The following is an 18,820-nucleotide window of genomic DNA, read 5'->3' on the forward strand; positions in this document are numbered from 1 at the left end:
AATATAGTTTAGAGACCCAGTTTACCTTCTTTAACAATGCGATCATAGATCTTATAGGTGGCACCGCAATCATCCAAAATGCGATTCGGTCTGCTGAGTGTGTTCACGTCCAAACTCTTGGAACGTGTACGGAAATTCTCTTGCGGATCATTCTGTGGCGAGGTGCAAACACTCTGGGCATCGTGATGTTTACGCGGCCAGACATGAATCTTCTTGCCAAAGTGCTTTAACATCTCCTGAATGGAGTGATGATGATGGTGATGGTGCTTATGTTTGTGTCCCTCTTTGTGCGGTGACTGACCGTGGGCAGCATGGCCACCATCTGGGCCAGACTCGTCAACACTGAGACTTTTGGCAAATGATGCATTATCGAAACGATGACGCACAAAGGGACCGCCAGAGGGCATGGGAATGCAGCCGCTATCAGTGCTATTCATCGACTGACGCGATCCTCCCATGCTGTAATCATCCAGAGAAGTTGCAGCAGCGTTGACCCGATTAAATATGGATATGGCAGTGGGTCGCTCGCTGCTGCGCTGTTGTCCGCTGGCGCCGGTATGTGTGAAATACTGATGATCTGCCTGACTCTCGTAGATGTCGTCGAGATCGTGTGGAAAATATCCGCCCGATGGTTGCGGCGGCGGTGAACCAAAATCGGGAGCGCCGCGACGCATGCTCTGTAAGGAATTGCGTTGGTTAGCAACGTTGTCTGATCGAACAGACCCTGATTATACACCACAGCACTAATGATTTACAAAAAGTCTGATCAAAGAGAAGAGTCTGGACTAGTTGACAAACGTGATCTCAATTGCAAATATGATATTTGACAGGTTATTAATATAGGATGCGATAGAGATGGAAAAAATCCACTACAAGAAAAGGACTAATCGATAACAGTTAAATCGAGATTACTATCGAATGATGATAGAGATTTAAAGTGAACTTATCGACAAAAGATAAGATTTATTTGATAATATAGGCTAGAAGAATTGATGAAGAAAGGAAAAAATTATATTCAATGTAAAGAATATACACAAATCAAATCTTTTTAAGAGATCTGGCAATTATAGAGACATCATTTGAAATATTATTATTTTCAAATGATGATAATTGAAAGTCTTTTCTTTAGATGAAATCTAGGTACAGATTGAATATTACTATCGAATAGAGATGAGAAGAATCTTTGGTATAGATTCAATTAAAGAGATTCGAGTGCTGTAGAGTATATGAAGGGTGTATTAATCTCTGCTTACGCCATAAATAGCCGGACTGTGAGATCGTTCAAGGAAACTGCGCTTCGAGGATGGCGTGCGCTTCAAGCTGCTGCTGATGCCAGAGCCGTTGGTGTAGCAGCTGTCATAGGAGTTACGTGGGCCGCAGCTGGTGCCACTTTGTCCACCCGTTGCCTGATGATGTGTGGGCGAGTTGTTGTAGTGATGATTGGCCAGAGATTTGAGGGCATCCGGCACAGCTTGTGGCTGCGAGTGTCGCTCTGTCTGCCACTGTGCATAGGCGCTGCCTGTTACGCCGCCCATCGTCGAGTTGTTTGAGTTGTTGGAGTTGCTGCTGGAGCTACTTGAGGAGTCCACACTGTACAGGTGATGACTCTGCAGCGAGGAAGAAGGTTCATTGTTGCTGCCATAGCCATAGACGTTTCTGCTGTTGTTGTGTTGCGACCAGCTGTCAGCGCTGCTGCCGCCGCCGCTCAGCTGCTTCTCGACGGCGTGTTGCCGATAGAGATGGGAAATTCCATGCATTGCGACGGCGTTGTCGTTGTTTTGTTGTTTTTGTTGTTACACACTTTTGAAACAAGTGCTCTTTGTGTTTGTTGATATTGTTATTGTTGTTGTTGTTGTCAATTGCAGCTACCGCGTTTGTCAATGTATATATGCATATACTTAAATGTCTTAAATGTAGTAATTGTATTTGTGTGTCACTATTTTCACTCTCTTTCTTGCCCTTGCTTTGGGGTTTCTCTTTGCTAAAGTCACATAATCCTTGTAGTACTGTAAAACGAAAAGCACATAAGTTGCCGTTATTGTTGTTGTTGCTTGCACTTGCACTTGTCAAAGCTTTGTTGTGCTTTTTTGCTCTCTATCGCTTTGAAAACCGTCGTCGTAGTAGCCGCTGCAAGTTGAATGCACTCAAATTAAGTCAAAGCTGCAGACGACGTCGCCGTCGACGTCGATGCCAGCGTTAACGGCTGCCGTGTGTGCTTATGCGTATGCGTATGCGTGTGTGTTTTGTTTTGTTTTTTGTTTGCCGCGTTATTATTTTTATAAGTACAAGTGCATACAAATGCATGTATACATGTTTACGAGCATGTATTTTTAAACACTTTTGTCATTATTTGCGCAAGTTATTAACATTCGCAAATTCTGTTGGAAACAGCAGCAATGGGTGCGAATGCAACGGACATAAATAACATTTGCCTATGCTGTTAAGTGATTTAACAGAGGGAACGAGTGCAGGCAACGCAGTCTGTCATTGACAGAGCGCAGCGACTGCGCGAAACATGCACTTGAATAAGTTCACCACCCACATGGCCAAGTGTCAATGCGCGAATGGCTTTTATTATATTTTTTTATTTCATTTTATTTTTCGTTGTATAGTATTGCGGCAGCTGCTGCTCTGCTCTGCTTGTGGTTGCTGCTGTGGCCGGCATTGTTGCGAATTCTCTATGTACACACAGAAAAAAAATCAATTGCTTGCGACAATTTAGTCACATGATCCTCGTGCATTAAATAAATTTCCCAACTCGCGATGACTTTGTCACCTGAACACAAAAACGATAACGACAAACTTGTCGCCTGCTCACACTCTAGGCTCAAAGCACTGTACAAAGTCCCAGTTGATCAGCAAAACGATTGTAAAATGCAATAACACAAATATATGTACATATATACTTATACATATTTGTGTACATGTCAAACAAATACTCTTTGCATAAAGCTGATAATAGCTTCTTCGTAGGCTTGCATTTAAATAAACTTTATCGTTGTGTAAAAAACAAATAACACGAAAGAGAGAAACGACCAGAATCAGAATCAGCAAGCAGCAGGCAGCAAGCAGTGAAGCAAGCAAAAGTTCTATTTATATTTTTATTTTTATCAAAAACGCCACTAACACACGTCAAAAGACAAGAGCGAATAAAGTGCCAAGCGAGAGGCAGAGTCAATTACTTATGTATAAGAAATAGACGAAGGTAATTGATAAATAAAAATGGAAATGAAAGAAAGGTTGAACCGCACACAATATGAAATTACGATTATTGATTATAGAGTTTTTGAGAGGCGCTCGAAAGCTGATTAAATATGTTTGCGCAATCGACCGAGCGTAGGGTTCAATTGAGGTTAAGTTGCACCTATTCCATTCCCTCCCTCTCTCTATCAAACCACAATTCGTCTTGTCCATAAATGTAATCAAAATTTGTGTAAATTAAATGCGAAATATTGAGGCACACGAGAGCACATATATATATACTATATGTATATGGATACGATACGCACACAAACACAACCGTTTGCCTAAAAATGCGAACACAGACTGCGACCGAGAATGAAATGAAAAAGAAGACAAATATGCACGTGCAATGTGTAAACAAGTGATAGAGAGCAACATAAGCTGCGAGAGAGCGCCAGAGAGTCGCGTGGGAGAGTAAAAGACATCATAACATTCTGATGTCTGATGCTGCCGCTGTCACTTAACAGAGGGCTGTTAACCGTTCAATAGTGAAATATTGTTGCGGCTTAGTTACTGCTGTTGCTGCTGTTGTTGTGCCCATCAGTGTAATGAAGAGTACTTCATTAGAGAAATGACCTTGGGCGCATGCAATTGAACAGCAATTTCCCATGCGGTTTTGCACTCAGAACACTCGGAACAACATTAGCGCGATGGGGAAATGCGCCAACGAGACGCATTAAATCTTTAGGGGGTTGCTACCCCGTCTCTCCTAAAAATACTTTGCGAATTTTTCAAAGTCAACAAAAAAGAAAAAGAAAGAGAGAGAGGGAGAGAGAGACGCCACAAAGTATGCAAACGACAGGAACGTGACCTGCTCCACGAAATGAATCAAATGAAAGTGAAAATTCTGAAAGAGTAGCATCCACATGGACAACGCATGCGTGCTATGAAAGTGAAAGTATATAAACGGCAATATACTATATACTATATATGCACGTTTGATACATACTAAGTGTAGTATATTGGCTTGTTATGGTAGTAAAACGACAAGGAATGGAAATCAAACTGCGCATTTAGGTCAAGTTTGTGAAGTACTACTACGAGTATATTCAAAACTTGTCACAAAATTATCGTTGCCGCCAAATTAGTAGCTGATAAGCGCTTATCAAAAGGCGCAGTCTGTGACAGACCCCCACTAGACATTAGCACTTGTCGTAGACCTGAGATGTCAGACCTCACAGACCCCCAGAAATGGCGATAACAGAGGCAAGCGAGGGGGGACTATGAAAGGTACTCATTGTTGTTATTTGGGCTCAAGTTATCAACGAATTGATTGCGGTACACCCGTACTATAAATAACAGTTAAAAGTGTTTACGTATTTCATTTTCTGTTTTTGTTTTACTTCTTTTCAGCTTGCTTACGGATTATATCTATTCAAAAACTCAGAGGTAAGCAAATTTTTGTGTAGTAGTAGATTATTTTTATTTGCATGGTGGATATTTCGGTGCGGCGACAACTTGAAACCACTAAAATGCCGCTTAGCTGGCAGTTTGTAGTTTAAGTTGCGCCCCAGAAGCAGCAGCAACAGCAGCATTCACCTTGAACGTGATTGGGAATCGGATATGTAAGTGTAAGTATTTTGTTGTTCTGATATTTAGTTTTGTTTTGGGATTTGGTTTTTGGTTAGTTTCTCGACCCCCTGCGTCATGCATTGAACATGCGCCCAACAGTCGCCGTCACTTGGCTATAAAACTGAACTGAAAAAGTCCAGCGAAAACTTTTGCTTAGCTCTGCAAATTGTTTTAGTTTCTTCGGATAGAGAGAGAGAACACTCCAATTACGCTGACCATTTTGTTTATATATATATATTGTTATTGTCGAATTTGAAAACAAATATGTCCCGATTTTGTGAGTTCGATGACGCAGCGCTGAAGTCGAGAAATGCGATAACTTTTATTATATTTCGACTGAGATTATCACAGTGTGGTATTTTTGAAATGCGACATTTAATATTCGAGAAAATCGATATTGAAAAATGTAACAAAAACAATAATATTTATGAGTGTGAGCTTCAAGGCAAAGTCGCTGACCTCTGCCCTCAAACTGACCCCACACAAACAATTCTCAACTGCACATAGCCTTCAAAGCAAACTTTGAACTTTCCACTCGCTCGAATTTTCATGGCATACGCGTCGTATACTTGTCGTAGTCCAGCACCTGCACTGCGACCTTGGCGTTGCAAGGGTTGTCCTAAAGGTTCAGGCTAAAGGTACAAGCCCATAAAACTGTCATTACAATCTTGCATTTTGCAGTCGTTTTAATGATATACTACGCAAGCTTGTCAGCTTAATATGCGACTTGTTGTAGGCGTGTGCTTTCTCCCTCCCTCTTTCACTGTCTCTCTCTCTCTCTTTCTCTGTGTGGTTGTTTCCGCATCGTTGGAAGCGTGCAATTAGACAAATGCATAAATGCGACCGGAAGCAAGTAGAGAGACAATAAGACAGACAGCCGGACTTTTTGGCGTATATCATTTTCTGTTGTATTTTGTTAATTAGTTGCGAGTTTAGAGGGAGGAGAGTGGGGGAGAGAGAGTAGAACAAAAGAAGGAAACCTTCAGGGATATGCGTTTGCAATTTGCAACGAAAAAGTCATTGAAGATGTTTTATGCAATATATTGTTGTTGTGCAGTTTTTGAATCGTTGCCAATTCGTAATGTTCACAAAGATTGATGATCATCGAGTGCAGGCAACTGTTATATGAAAGTCATTAGCACTCATTGGCTAATGGGCTGCTATATTAATTGTCATACTACAGATTAAGGGAAAAACAAATGAGTTGATGTCCCTGCCTTATACCGACTGTTTACACAAATTCGAATTGAAATAATTGAATTTAATCAATTGATCGCCGACCGGTTTGACAAGCCCTCAATACTTGGCTTTCATGCCAAGCGTTCATTATGGGGAAGTAACAACATTGACACACGATAAACAATATAGTATAAATCAATAAGTTGAAGAAACTCTCTCTCTGGGGAGATAAAGAAGCAAATTTAGCCGAGACACGCACCTTTTTGTTCTACTACTGTTAACTCATCATCGCATGATTCATTTAGTGCATTTCACAAAGTGCTTCCCGAAAAAACTGCATAAAAAACGCGAGACCTTTGGGACCCGCATTGGATGATTATTCATCAGAAAACAACAAGTTGTTTCCCTTTCTTATATAACGGCCAAGACTACATCTATTTGCATTAGCAGTCGGACCGGCAACATTTGCATTGAAAATGTGCCGGCTGCGTTTTGTTTCTCGGGTTTTGTGTGTTTCTCGGTAAATATACTCGAGATACTGTGGCAAGTCGATTGTCGATTGTGGCTACTCAACACACTTGAGTTGAGCTTCCTCGGGGCGACACAATTCATTTAATGGGTTCGCTTTTCTGTTTGCACTTCTAATGGAACGCGACATCTTGACTTCAAAAATTTGTGTAATTGTTGTTGCCTTGTTTACGAAAACTACACGTCTTCAAAAGAGGGGCACGACTTTAATATATATATTTGTATATTTGTTTTTTTGTTATTGTTGAACACGTCATGCGACAGAAAAACTACTTACAAATTTGACATAGTCTCGTGGGTTTTGCTATACTCGAATCTATATCTACAAACTTTACGTCGTTCGTAGTATCAAAGGCGCCATAATAAATGCGATTCACGCGCCGTTATTCGTTAGACTTTTTGTTTTTTGCACCCGAGACCCAACAAAGAAATTGCCAACCTGCTGACATTAAGAAACGATTTATCAACAAAATTATGCGAGTTAAGAATCTATCATAGAAGCAGACAGCGCAATAATGTGTAAGCAAAAGCTACTGGAGGCCAAAAATTCGCAGCTTAGATACACTTTGCAAAGGTCAACAAAAACACATTTGCGGTAGAGAAAGATCTATTCAACTGTTAGTTAATGGTTTATGCTAAGAATACATTTCTTTGAAGAATGTTTCAAGCTAGTCACAGAAAATGTTACACAACAAGCATAGCTTAATATTGGAAATAAGCTTTGTTCGCTTTATTGTTTTTTTGTTGTTCCACGTGTTGGTAAGAATGAGGTAAGAACAGGATAATAGGGGCACACGCACTGTCCTTAGCTTGGCTAATTTATTATGTCCTTAGCACATAAGTCGACAGGATGTACTATATATATTCGTATATAGTATACGTGTGTGTTATGCTCCTACAATGTTTCAGAGACTACGCGCCATTGACGTCAATGGAAATTTATGTAAATGAGCCCAACGTATTTTGTAGTTTCATTTGTGAACCTCGAGAGGAGATACGATGATTGTAGATTTGTAGTACTTGTATTATTTGTATTACGTGGGTGCTAATTAGATTTGATGTGTTTTCACATTCGCCTCGTGGGCGTTGTTGACAGTTATTGAACTTGGAAATTGCAATCACAACAAAGAAATCGTACTAATAGCTACGAGGAGTGGGATAATGAAGATAGTAAAAAAGCAATGGGCCCGAGCTATTAGCAAATTACTAAGCAAATATTTTTTTCTATTTTCTATTTCATCTTTTTTCTCGTTTCGTTTCGTTTTCATTTCAAGAACGCCGCCTGTCAACATATTCATCAGCAACAAACAAAAGGCAAACAGCAGCCAAGGGAAATGGAAATACATTCTTCACACACACCCAAACTCATTAAAAAGATGTCAAATGAAAGCGACAGAGCAGGAACCTTCATGAGAGTAATGATTGTGATATGTCCTGCAGGCAGCATTGCAATGTCTGCGCATTCAAACGGAAATCGCAATTTAACGGTACAAAAATCTTTAAAGAAAAAAGGTTCAACATCTTAAGTATACATATAAGATATAAAGATTGTTTATACGTTAGTAAATACAGCAAAAAAACGGAATCACGGGTCGTGGGTTAAGGTTGAGCAAACTCCGACAGCTATGGGAATTTGCTTAATAGATTGCAATAAACGTTTTTATAGCTGTCATCTAGATTCCAGTTATCATTCACCCAAGGTCAAGCTATAGTATAATTTACCGCAAGTTTCACAGCGGTCAGTTTGTACTTTGTTCCCTTGTAATTGACAATAAAATTAACCTAAAATTTCGGTTTTAAATTTCCTCACAACTTTAATTTAGCAAATCCTCTAGAAATTTTGTTTAATTATTCAGAAAAGCAAAGTCACATACGACATCAATTACCCTTTCCGGTTTTTTCAATGTTCCACACCCTCAGATATTTTCCACTTTTTGCCAGGCGTTAGGTTAATTAATTTGTTGTGCTTTTGTTACAATAGTAGAAAACGACGACGACGACGACGACGACGTATGTAAAGAACTTGTGGGCAAGTAGAATTTATTTGCTTGACGATAAACAAACAAATAAAGTCAACATTACCAGGTTGTAAGTATTATAAATGCTGTTGTTATCAGGAAACAACAATAGCAACAAGAAGACGTGGCATTGCATCTGGCAGAATGAGGGATATACGATATATAAACAGAATGTGTGTGTGTGTTTGTGTTTGGTTTATACTCGTTTAATAGCTCAACAAGCAGCGCTGTGCAAATGTATTTCACGACACTCTCGGACAAAATACGAGCACTTACTGTATCAAACACACACATATCTATATTCTATACTTCATACACAAATATACACATATCAATATGCACTCATATTGACATTAGAATTGCCAATCGCCGTTAGAGAATCGCTCGATTCTGCTTTAGCTATTCAAATGTGTCGAGCGATAAAAAATAAAGCAAATGCTGTGTTGACCAACCCCAATGTGGACAATTCTTTTGCTTTTTCTAGTAGGTTAATGGTGTTCAAGGTTAGGCACTATATTGGATCCATTCCCCTAAAACACACACTTGCTCACTTGATCACATACAAACACACATGACACATCAAATCGTGCATGCTAATTAACGCCTCTGAAAGTGGGTGTGTGTTTTTGCTTTGCTCTGTTGCTTCCTTTATATTCCATATACAGATATGCCCATTTATATACTATATATATATATATATATATTCTATATCTGAATAAACCGTATCACTTGGTTGCGTGTCGAAATTTGCAAAGTGCATATTAAGTATACGCTGTTTTGTTTTTGTATTTAATTTATGGGGCGATTGGTTTGAGAATTGTCTAAAAGTCACGTTCACACGTTCAAAATCGGTAGAAAACAATTGAAACTTTCAGGATGTGTTCTTAGTCGAAATGTTTACAAAGTTTGTGGTCTATTAAAGTTTAGTTATGAAATTCGTTTCGTTTTCGGTTTCATTTTTTCTATAGGCAATCTTGAAATTTTGTGAGCTTATTTCGTTTAATTAAAAAAGAAAATATCTATCTTATCTTCAGTGATATGTACGGGTCCCTCACTTGGCAATACTTTTAATTGCCAGCGTTTAACGTCGCCTGTTTGGCATTGTCGACTAAGTAAAAGGAGAAGGAAAAGTATCTCTATAAGCTCATTTACTATATGTGATGCTTCTCATTCGCATTGTTTGTTCCCTCCCCCCTCTGCACATCCCTATTAACACTTATATGGCTCTTGTCTTGGTCGTTGTTCTTGATGTTCTTGCTGTTGTATGCTGGCTTATTGTTCGCTTAATCGCTGGCAAAGTTTCAGTTGGCTACCGAGGTTGTCACATGACACAGGATTAAGTTGCGAAAGGCCAAAACAGCTCAAGGACATTCGACTTTTCTTACTCGTTCGTGTGCATGTTGTTTACGACTTTTAATTGGGCGTGGTCAGGCTGAAACTGACGTCGACGACATCAGAATGAGGGAGAGACAGTGACAGAAGCTCGTTAAGAGACTTGAAGAGACTCAAGAGTGAAAAGCGAGGAAAGGGAATACAAAAGCAGAAGCAGCCAGGGACCGCCTGGAGTGTCTTTGTGGCATGCGATGCTTAAAGAATGAAAAAAAAAAATAGAAGAGAAATATATAAAACGTAAATCGTGGGACAGAAGAGAAGATAATTTGCCACTAAATATGATACTATTTCGTATACCTTTTTAGCGATTATTTTCTTCGGCTTAGACCAGAGTTAATAATAACAAGTTTATGCGTAGCATATCATAAACTTGAGTAGCCCCAACTTAGACACCCTGTATGTTAAGTACAGTATTAAATTTATGCAGTTAGCAACACAACAGTGAAGCGTGTTGCAATTAAGGCAATCATCACGGTAACAAGATTAATAACAATAATGAAAAAAACCAGCAAACAGCAGATATGAACAATATTTATGTTGTTCGGAATATAATTGAACAGAAATTTAATTACCGTTTTAAGTAAGTTCCTTCACTTGACCCAATTCTCAGTCGACCCCAGAGAGAGAAACGACAATCACCACAAAAACATGCGGTGAGTATTGTTTTTCTAGTTTCTAATCTTTCAAAACAACAATCGAGACAATCAAAAACTACAAAATCAACGATCGGAAAACTACAATCGGACATAAAAATGCAACGTCAAATGTTTCTCCAAAAAAGAATTTGATTGATGATCAAAGAGCGTGTTGAATAAATTTGTGAACCTCACCGAGAGTTATCCAAAACTGGTATTCCATAGAGTATACTAGATAAATATGACATAATTTCAAGTGCAGCTGAGGAAAATACTAGAAAACTTTCGAGAGTAGAGACAAAGGTTTAACGAACCCTTTCAACTAGCTTTCTGTTGATCTGTTCGAAGTCAGAAAACTGAAAAGTTTTCAAAACAAACAATAACTGGTTTCTCTTCATAGTTATCGCATAGTATTTATATCTATATCTATCTATAAGTATCTCAGCTTTTACGCAGTTTCAAAAATTTTGCTGCGATTTATGCAGCGCAAGTGTTAAAATAATTTCGCATCGTAAATTAGCTGGGTAAATTATAAATAGTTGCATGCAGCAAGTGTCGCGACGCTATTCGAGGGAATAGAATAGAATAGAATATGAAGGTCAGTTTGGATTGTATATATTTAATGATGTCTCGATAAAATAACGAGTTTGTCATGAAATTTTAACAAATTCAATTAAACTCCATAAAATGTTTGTGGCATGCAACGTTTAAGTCAGTCTAATTGCTTCTAAAGATGTTACATAAGAATTAGCTAAAGATTAGAGTGAGTTACATAAAAGGAATATGCTAATTTTTTAATGGCTGTTTATTATGGTTACAAAACCTTTAAAAGTATCGCAGCTTCCTAATCCGAAACGTATCAAGAGTATTTAACATATGGCACGGCTCAAGTTGAAGGTCTTCGCTTCGTTAAGAAAACACCTCATAGCTGTTAGATAATATTCTGCACTCCGTTCCCTAACACTTCCGATACATTTACACATACGCAAACTTCGGCTTGGGGAGATGTTTCAGTATATTTTCGTCGCAAATGAATTTTTGTACCTCCTCCAGCCGGCGATTATTTTCTGCTGGAGTGTTGCCGCATTGCACAGATTGCCCAGAGGCTGTTGTTGGTTCTTCTTCTTCTGTTCTTTGGTCTCTTTTGCCGGTCCAAAAAAAAAAAAAAACGTAGCGTAACCAACCCAAAGAGCAGAAGAGAAAACGAAAATAAAGCACGCGACCAAAGCGAAATGCTGAGCGCAATAGAAGAATTTACGCTGCGCAATTTCTTTGACGTGTTTTTGTTGTTTTCATTCGTCTTGTTTTCTCTTTTTTCCTTCGTTCTCAGCTTCCATCAAAATATTTTCAATCCCTGATTCTTATTGTTCTTATACCCTGCACGCATTAAAACTGGTTAACAACGTGGTAGAACTTTGCAAGTGAAAGAATAATGGAATGCAGGGTGTGTCATAGTCGAGCAGCATCGCATTTGGCGTTCACACTTGTTTTTGTGCGTTGTTGTTTTTTTTCGAAGCCGGCCTGGGCAATTCATGATGTTTTGTTATTTGTGTGGCATAAACAAAACAAGAGCATTGTGAATGTGTGAGCATAAATTTTAATTAAATTAACTTTGGAAATTTAATTAAATTTTTTATGTATGTTATGCGTTCTACGCTGCTGATGTTGTGAAAGATATAAACACTCATAATACAAAAAAAAAAAACTCGCACATAAAATCCAAATCTATTTTAATCAGTATAAATAACCCCTGCGAAAATAACAAAAAAGTGAAACTTATGGCGTTCTAGTTATAATCTCATATAGTTGTATTGTTTATAGATTCCTCGGGGTGTTTTCGTATGTATGTATTTTTGTATAGAATGCTATGTAGAACTGACCTATTCCAAGCGCATTTCAATTGCCAGACAGACATACAAATGTGTCGCAATTTATATACACATATAGTATTAATAAAGCTCATGATTGTAATAATGTGTAAATCATATCAGCGACAGCCTCAGACCCCACTTCTATATAATGCTGTGCAATTATTAATAGTTGCGGGATTATCACTTTCTTTTTGCTTTTAGATGAGCTAACAACTGGGGGGAGCTTCTTATCAGTGCAAGAGTTCTAGATTATTGCAAACTACAAGTAATTGAAAGAGATTAGAGTTTAAAACATATTTCTATATTTCATTTTTGCAATTTTTAAAACTTTTAATTGCTCACATAAATATGATTAATTGCTTCTTCTTAATGATATTGACTTGTGCTAATGACGCCACTAAAAACTGCCTATAGACAGACTTTTGCTTTTTTCTATAAATGAAAACAAGCCACAATCCAGAATATTTGCCTCATATATTCCTATATATATATACTTATATACTTGGAAAATCACTTGCTCGCACTTTGGCCAAATCAAAAACAGAAATTTTAACTGCAGCTTTTGCGTCACAGATGTCGGCAAAAGTCATATAAATCAAATCAATTTTGTGTCTTTTTCGTTTCTCTAATTATATAAACAACAATAAAATGAAATCAAGTTGACGCGGCACTAAAACCGACAAAATAACAGAATCTTTTGCCGGGTGTTGGCGCAAAATGTCGATTTTATTTTTATAAAAATAATATTTTATCACATGGTTACTCGCACAGCAAAGACACGATTCGATTTTCAAAGCAAAAACGACGTTGAGCGAATATATTTTTTCTTCTTTTTTCGATGTGCAGTTTTAACCGCAATAATTAACGAAATTAAATTTTGTTTATTTTAAGACTTGCGCAATTGTGCAGTGTCTTATATTTATATATACACATTTTTTTTAATGTCTGTTGTTTTGCGAGTTTTTGAATTTCATTTATAAATTTTGTACTGAAATTTCCTCTTCATTTGTGTTGCACTTTTCACACAACTTTCCACAATAATGTTTAATGGATTTTCCACTTCACGCACTCAGATATATATAATGCATACAATATAAACTGTGTGTAGTTTGTTTGCTTTGTTTATTAACTATAAAATGCCAGATTAAAATGCTCGCTCATGCATATTTATAGCAAAAGACAAGAAAAAAATCCAAATATTTTGTGTATTTTTGTTCGAAAACCGCTTTAGAAAATCCAGTTTGTAAGTTAAACGTTTTCTTTGTTTGAAACAACGTTAAACTTACTAATTATGATTGAAAATATTTCTAAAGTTATTATTAAATGCTTTCGGTATTTTTGTTTTTTTTTCTTAATGAACGATGTGCTAAACCTTTTGTCGAATGCTTATATTATGTGCTGATGATTCAAAAAGTGTCTCGAAGTTTGTTCAAGTAATTTCATTAATGCACAAAAAATTCACGTGGCGCTGTTAACGTCTGTCGCGGCCGGCGCTTCAAAATTAACTGAAAGGCGACAACGTAGCCGCCATGTGGCCAACCCAGTCCGATATACTTCTGAGTGATTGTATGCGTGTGTGTATTAGTGTAAGTGTGTGTGGAGAGCGCGAGTATATACATACAGATGCAGTTGTATATACGGTATCAGCTTGCAATTGTGTGCGAGTGCCAAACCGGCGCAAAGCATATACGCTAGACCCACAGTGTGCAAATGTGTGTGTGCGTGAGTATATGTAACAGCAGAAAAAGGTGAGCACAACAAAAATCAAGCTAGCGAGCGCAAAGCGAACATAGAAAGCCAAAAAGTACTCTGTTAGATAAGCTGTTTGGCCAAGTAGGCGTGGTCGCGTCGCTGTTAAGCATGTTTTGACTAATCTTCCCCTTTTTGTATTTGGTTTGTAGTTTGTAGTTTTGCCTCTGTTATGAACTTAAACGACCTTTGCTGTTAACTAACAGCGCTGCGTAGCCTTCTACTGTTGACTAACTGCTTATACTAAATACATACATACATACATACATTGTATTCACGCACTTTCCAGAAAGCGAAAAGTGTTGGCGGGTGTGGTTCTCCGCTTGTAAACATGTAAGAACATCCATATGTACTCTTCTACGTATTAAAGTATGTACATATGTATATGTGTAAGCAGACTTACAAGTGTTATGGTACATATAGCATCATCAAAGGTGGCTGCTCTTTGTGTTGTTCCGCATTGTTGTTGTTTACGATTTGTATGACATTGCTGCTGCTGTGTTTTGCATTCACTCAAATTATAAGACGTTTGTATTTACATTATTGCGATTCTAGTGGCTATTCTTGTTTGTGTGCGCTGCGTCACGTAGGCAGCAGAGGTTAGCAGTCAGTCACAGCAGCACCACCAAAAAGCGCCCTTAACATTGTCTATGCTCTGTTGCTCTTGCTCTCATTCTTGCGCGTTCGCTCTCTCTCTATTTGCTACTGGTCTTTTCTAGTTTAACAGAGTGAGATATGCTCCACGAACGTGTGCATATGTGTGAGTTTGGGGCGGCTTAACAGACTTTCGCTTATGAATGGGTTATGACAATAGAAAATAAACAACAACAGCTCACACCTACACTTACACATACACAAGCACATCTTTCGCGTCAACAACGTCTGGCTGCCTTCAAAATCAATGTCGGTTAATTGTCGTGGGTTGCGAATTATGTACGAGTATTTGAGCTTTTGCTTTTTAAAAGTCAACAATGCGGGATAGTAGTGTCTTTACACAGACTCTCTCAGTCATTCACTCACTCACACACATTTGTAAGTAGACGTGCCTCTCATCACCCGTCTGTCCACCCCTTCTAAATTAAACGCTCTGCACATGCTTCAAGATTACGTCATGGCCAGACACTTGATATGAAGCCGGCGACGAATAATAACAAAACAACATACAAAACCAAAGGCTTAAAAAGTAAAAAAAAAGTGCACAACAAAAACAAAGTTCCAGCGAACGAAGTCTGTGCATGCGAAGCGAAGAGTGGGGAGTTAAGAGTAAAGCGGGTATGCAAGAGCGAGAACAAACCAGGTGCTGGTTGTTTTTCTGTTATTCTTTGCATGACATTGAAAATGCAACCACCAGGAGCCACAATAACAACTGCAGTCTGTACATAAACAAGTCTCGGCTTCGGCAACGAAAAAAAGCTTTCAAGGTCAACCAAAGGGTAAACATACAGGCGAAGACCCAAAATGCAGCAACAGTTAGTTTTGTTGAAACGCATTCGCACTCGCTCTCTACCCTCGCTCTTTGCTCTCGCATTGTTTTCGTGCTGGGCGCAATGGCGTATGCATTAAAGTATGTGTATGTCTCTCTCACTCACCCACTCAGTAACTTGTTATTGTTATGTTGCGGCTTGTGTGGGGGAGTCGCTTGTATTTCTATGTTGATCTCTTGTATGCCGTTATCGCAATAAGAACACGAATATGACAACTGGGGCTTCATGCTTTCCCTCTTTCTTCCCTTCACCATTCTTGCGCCCAGCATGTATACAAGTTGTTTTTAATTCATCAGAATGTTGTTTTTGTTTACGACTTGGCGCGCTCGTAATTGTTATGAGTGATTGTTGCATATTCTATATTTATACAGTTGTCTGCCGTTAGAATGTGTGCAACTATAATTGTGGTTCAACTATATACAGTACATACATATTGAAATCAGAAAAGCCCATGTAGTGCTAATATATTATATCAGAATCAGCAGTGAACCCAACGATAATACAAAACAGCATTATTATTATCCCAACTCGCATTTTACACATGTAAAAATGTAAAATGCATGACAAACAAGTAAAGCAAAGCTAAACATAAAAACTGTTTATCTGCTCTTAACCACCTTTGGATACTTCTGCCCCCGTGCCCCGCCCCAACGACGCGCCCACTTCACACACAGCTACTCAAACTTCAGGTTTTACACATCGTTTAGTCATTTTGATTTTGTTTTTACTTATTTTTTTCAACATTCGTATTCGTCTTTTGCTTATTTTCGCGGTTTGTTTGTTTGCTTTACTTTGCGTTGTTTGTTTTATATACTGCACACATACATATGTATACGCGCCAGTATGTGTGTTGTTGTTTTAATTTTCAAAGTCAAGGTTAATTTGGTTTTCATGATTTGCATAAGTCGCGATTTAATACGAAATTTAAACAAAAAATAATATAAATTGCTGTAAGTTGAATCTAAATGTTAATTAAACATGTAATTAACATGTACCTGGCACTTGCTGTTTAACTTCTGCTGGATTAATTCAGTAAATAGTATGCAAAAAAATTGTGTACTTACTTTGCACAGCCAATTGTTGCTGATGCGCCGCAACGCGCTGCAAAGAAAAACAAATCGAAATCATTAATCATCAATTGTCTTGTAATTGTTGTTGTATCAAAATTCAAATATACCGCGCACTGTTAACAGACTTAACAGCGCAAAGCACAGAGTTTAGCGAGTACACAAACCATCGCATCATCTACAGCGCGCTGTAAAGACTTTAACCCCTATGCTGTACACACGGTTATATTACTCGTTTTGTACCTGTAAAGTGTAAATTGGTTTGCTTACATTTGCATTAGCTAACAAAGTGCGCACTCCACTGTTATGCAGTGACTGCACGTCCAGCGAATGACTGCGACCGCGTGGTGTTTTTATTGTGGGCGACGTGGGCGGTGGGCCGCTGTTGGATGAACTCGTTGAGTGTGTGTGGCGATAAAGCCAACGCTTGACCGCCGACATTTTGTTTCGATTTGCTTAAGTTTATGATTAAGTAGAATTATTGAGGTAAAGCACAGCCGTTTAAATGTGTCCGAGTTTCAGTCAAAATGCATTCACATTGTACTGCATATTTGTTAACAGTAACTACAATGTTACCGCCTCCGTACGTTAGATGGCGCTAGCAACAACAGTTTCCTGTTAACGCTTTAATTTGTTGTATTTTACGATACTTGTTGCTGCGGTTTTTTGTTGGCACCTGATATATTTTTAAATTTGTGATATGTTTAATTCTTTTGTTGTTACTCGCAATAAATGCGCAAATTACATTTATGTAAATTCAGCAAATTTATGTATATTTTTTAAATTGCAAATTGTTTTTTGCCTTATATTCGAGGAAGCAAAGAGTAAATGAAATAATTGCAACAAGGTGCATCATAAAAAAATATACAAAAATTTCATCGCCCTGACCATGAAAATGTCATCGTCTTTGTTTGGGGGGCGGCTGATTTACAGCACATTTCAAGTGGAGCACAGATGCGAAAGATGTTAAATACATTCACACACACACACATACATGCACACAGTGGCATTGTTTGGGTCAAAAGCGGACCACAAATTAATCCTTGACCCTCGCGCAAGCTTTTAATTGAAAGAGAGAGAAAGAGAAGAGAGAAGTGCAGAAGAACCAACTGAAGAAGCTGCATGTGACGCATCGACGTTTAATGGGCGGATGTGCACGTAATGGGCGTGGCACGTGCGGCTTATTGATTGTGTCACATAATTGAAATTGTAATAAAACCAAGAAGAAGAACAACAAATAGTTGATTGAAAGGTAGCAAAACTCTTGATGACCCAATAAACTGCAATTCAAAAAGCGCAGCCGGAAATTGATAAAACGCAATAACATAAAGAGAGCGCTGTTAAGTTAACAGTTGCCTGCTCTGTTAAGTGACACTTGCGATCTGCGAACGCAGAGATAAACAAAGTATGTGATAAGAATTATTACAACACAAGTGTTAAGTGTGAAGTGTGTAACTGGAAAGCTCAACTAAAGTGAGAGCAATGAAAGCAGGCATGAAATCGAGTTGAAGTTGTTGTTTAACAGTCGCTTAATTGCCGCTATTGTGCTTTTATAACTCATTCACCCATTCAAAAGCGGTTGTTAATGTGGGGTATAACGATTACGCAGTCACCTCTGATCTCTGCAGTGGCATAAGAAAATATATATGTGTTGGGATATAGTTTTAGTTATTTTACATTTTACAATTTAGGCGCAAACACGTTTAATAAATAAAAATTCTGGGGAAAACAATGTGGAAACAATTTGGAGGTCTCTACATTATTGTTGTTCTATATATATCATCTTATAGTTTTCTATTTTCTTTTTATTATTTTCGATTTCCTGCGGCTGTCTATCTCTGTATTTTCTGTATTTGCCCAGCGAGCAAAGTCAGGCGACAGCCTATAGCTTATACCTATGGCTATATATGGTCTGGGTCTGTATATTATTCTTGTCAATATTTGTGCAACGTTCTTGACGCGAAAAATTGCCATAAAAGAAAATACTAAGCGAAATAAAAGAAATGTGTAAGAATAACGCAACAAAAATAAAGGCAAAAACAATGTGCAACTAAACAATTGTGGAAAAATTCATTAAAGCTA

General features: G+C 38.1%; 1 protein-coding gene and 1 long non-coding RNA gene across 5 annotated transcripts in view; both read right to left on the bottom strand.

The window, feature by feature from the left end:
• LOC117575802 (5'-AMP-activated protein kinase subunit gamma-1) overlaps positions 1-18,820 on the bottom strand; it is a 72,213-nt gene that overhangs the window by 9,700 nt on the left and 43,693 nt on the right. For 2 of the 4 annotated variants that reach the window (XM_052006537.1, XM_034260182.2), the window contains exon 7: positions 16,736-16,772. In XM_052006537.1, the coding sequence (XP_051862497.1) occupies positions 16,736-16,772 (37 nt within the window). Of the gene's footprint in view, positions 1-25; positions 678-1,253; positions 2,007-16,735; positions 16,773-17,008; positions 17,353-18,820 lie in introns of those variants that run through there. The other 2 variants (XM_034260187.2, XM_034260184.2) reach the window with 2 other exon arrangements.
• On the bottom strand, positions 1,940-4,147 carry LOC127565844 (uncharacterized). Its single transcript, XR_007955243.1, has 2 exons — positions 3,510-4,147; positions 1,940-2,127 (listed from the first exon to the last, which is right to left on the bottom strand). It is a non-coding gene; the product is annotated as an uncharacterized LOC127565844 (long non-coding RNA).

This window comes from Drosophila albomicans, chromosome 2R (genome assembly GCF_009650485.2).
Source record: "Drosophila albomicans strain 15112-1751.03 chromosome 2R, ASM965048v2, whole genome shotgun sequence".
NCBI classification, from domain to species: Eukaryota; Metazoa; Arthropoda; class Insecta; order Diptera; family Drosophilidae; genus Drosophila; species Drosophila albomicans.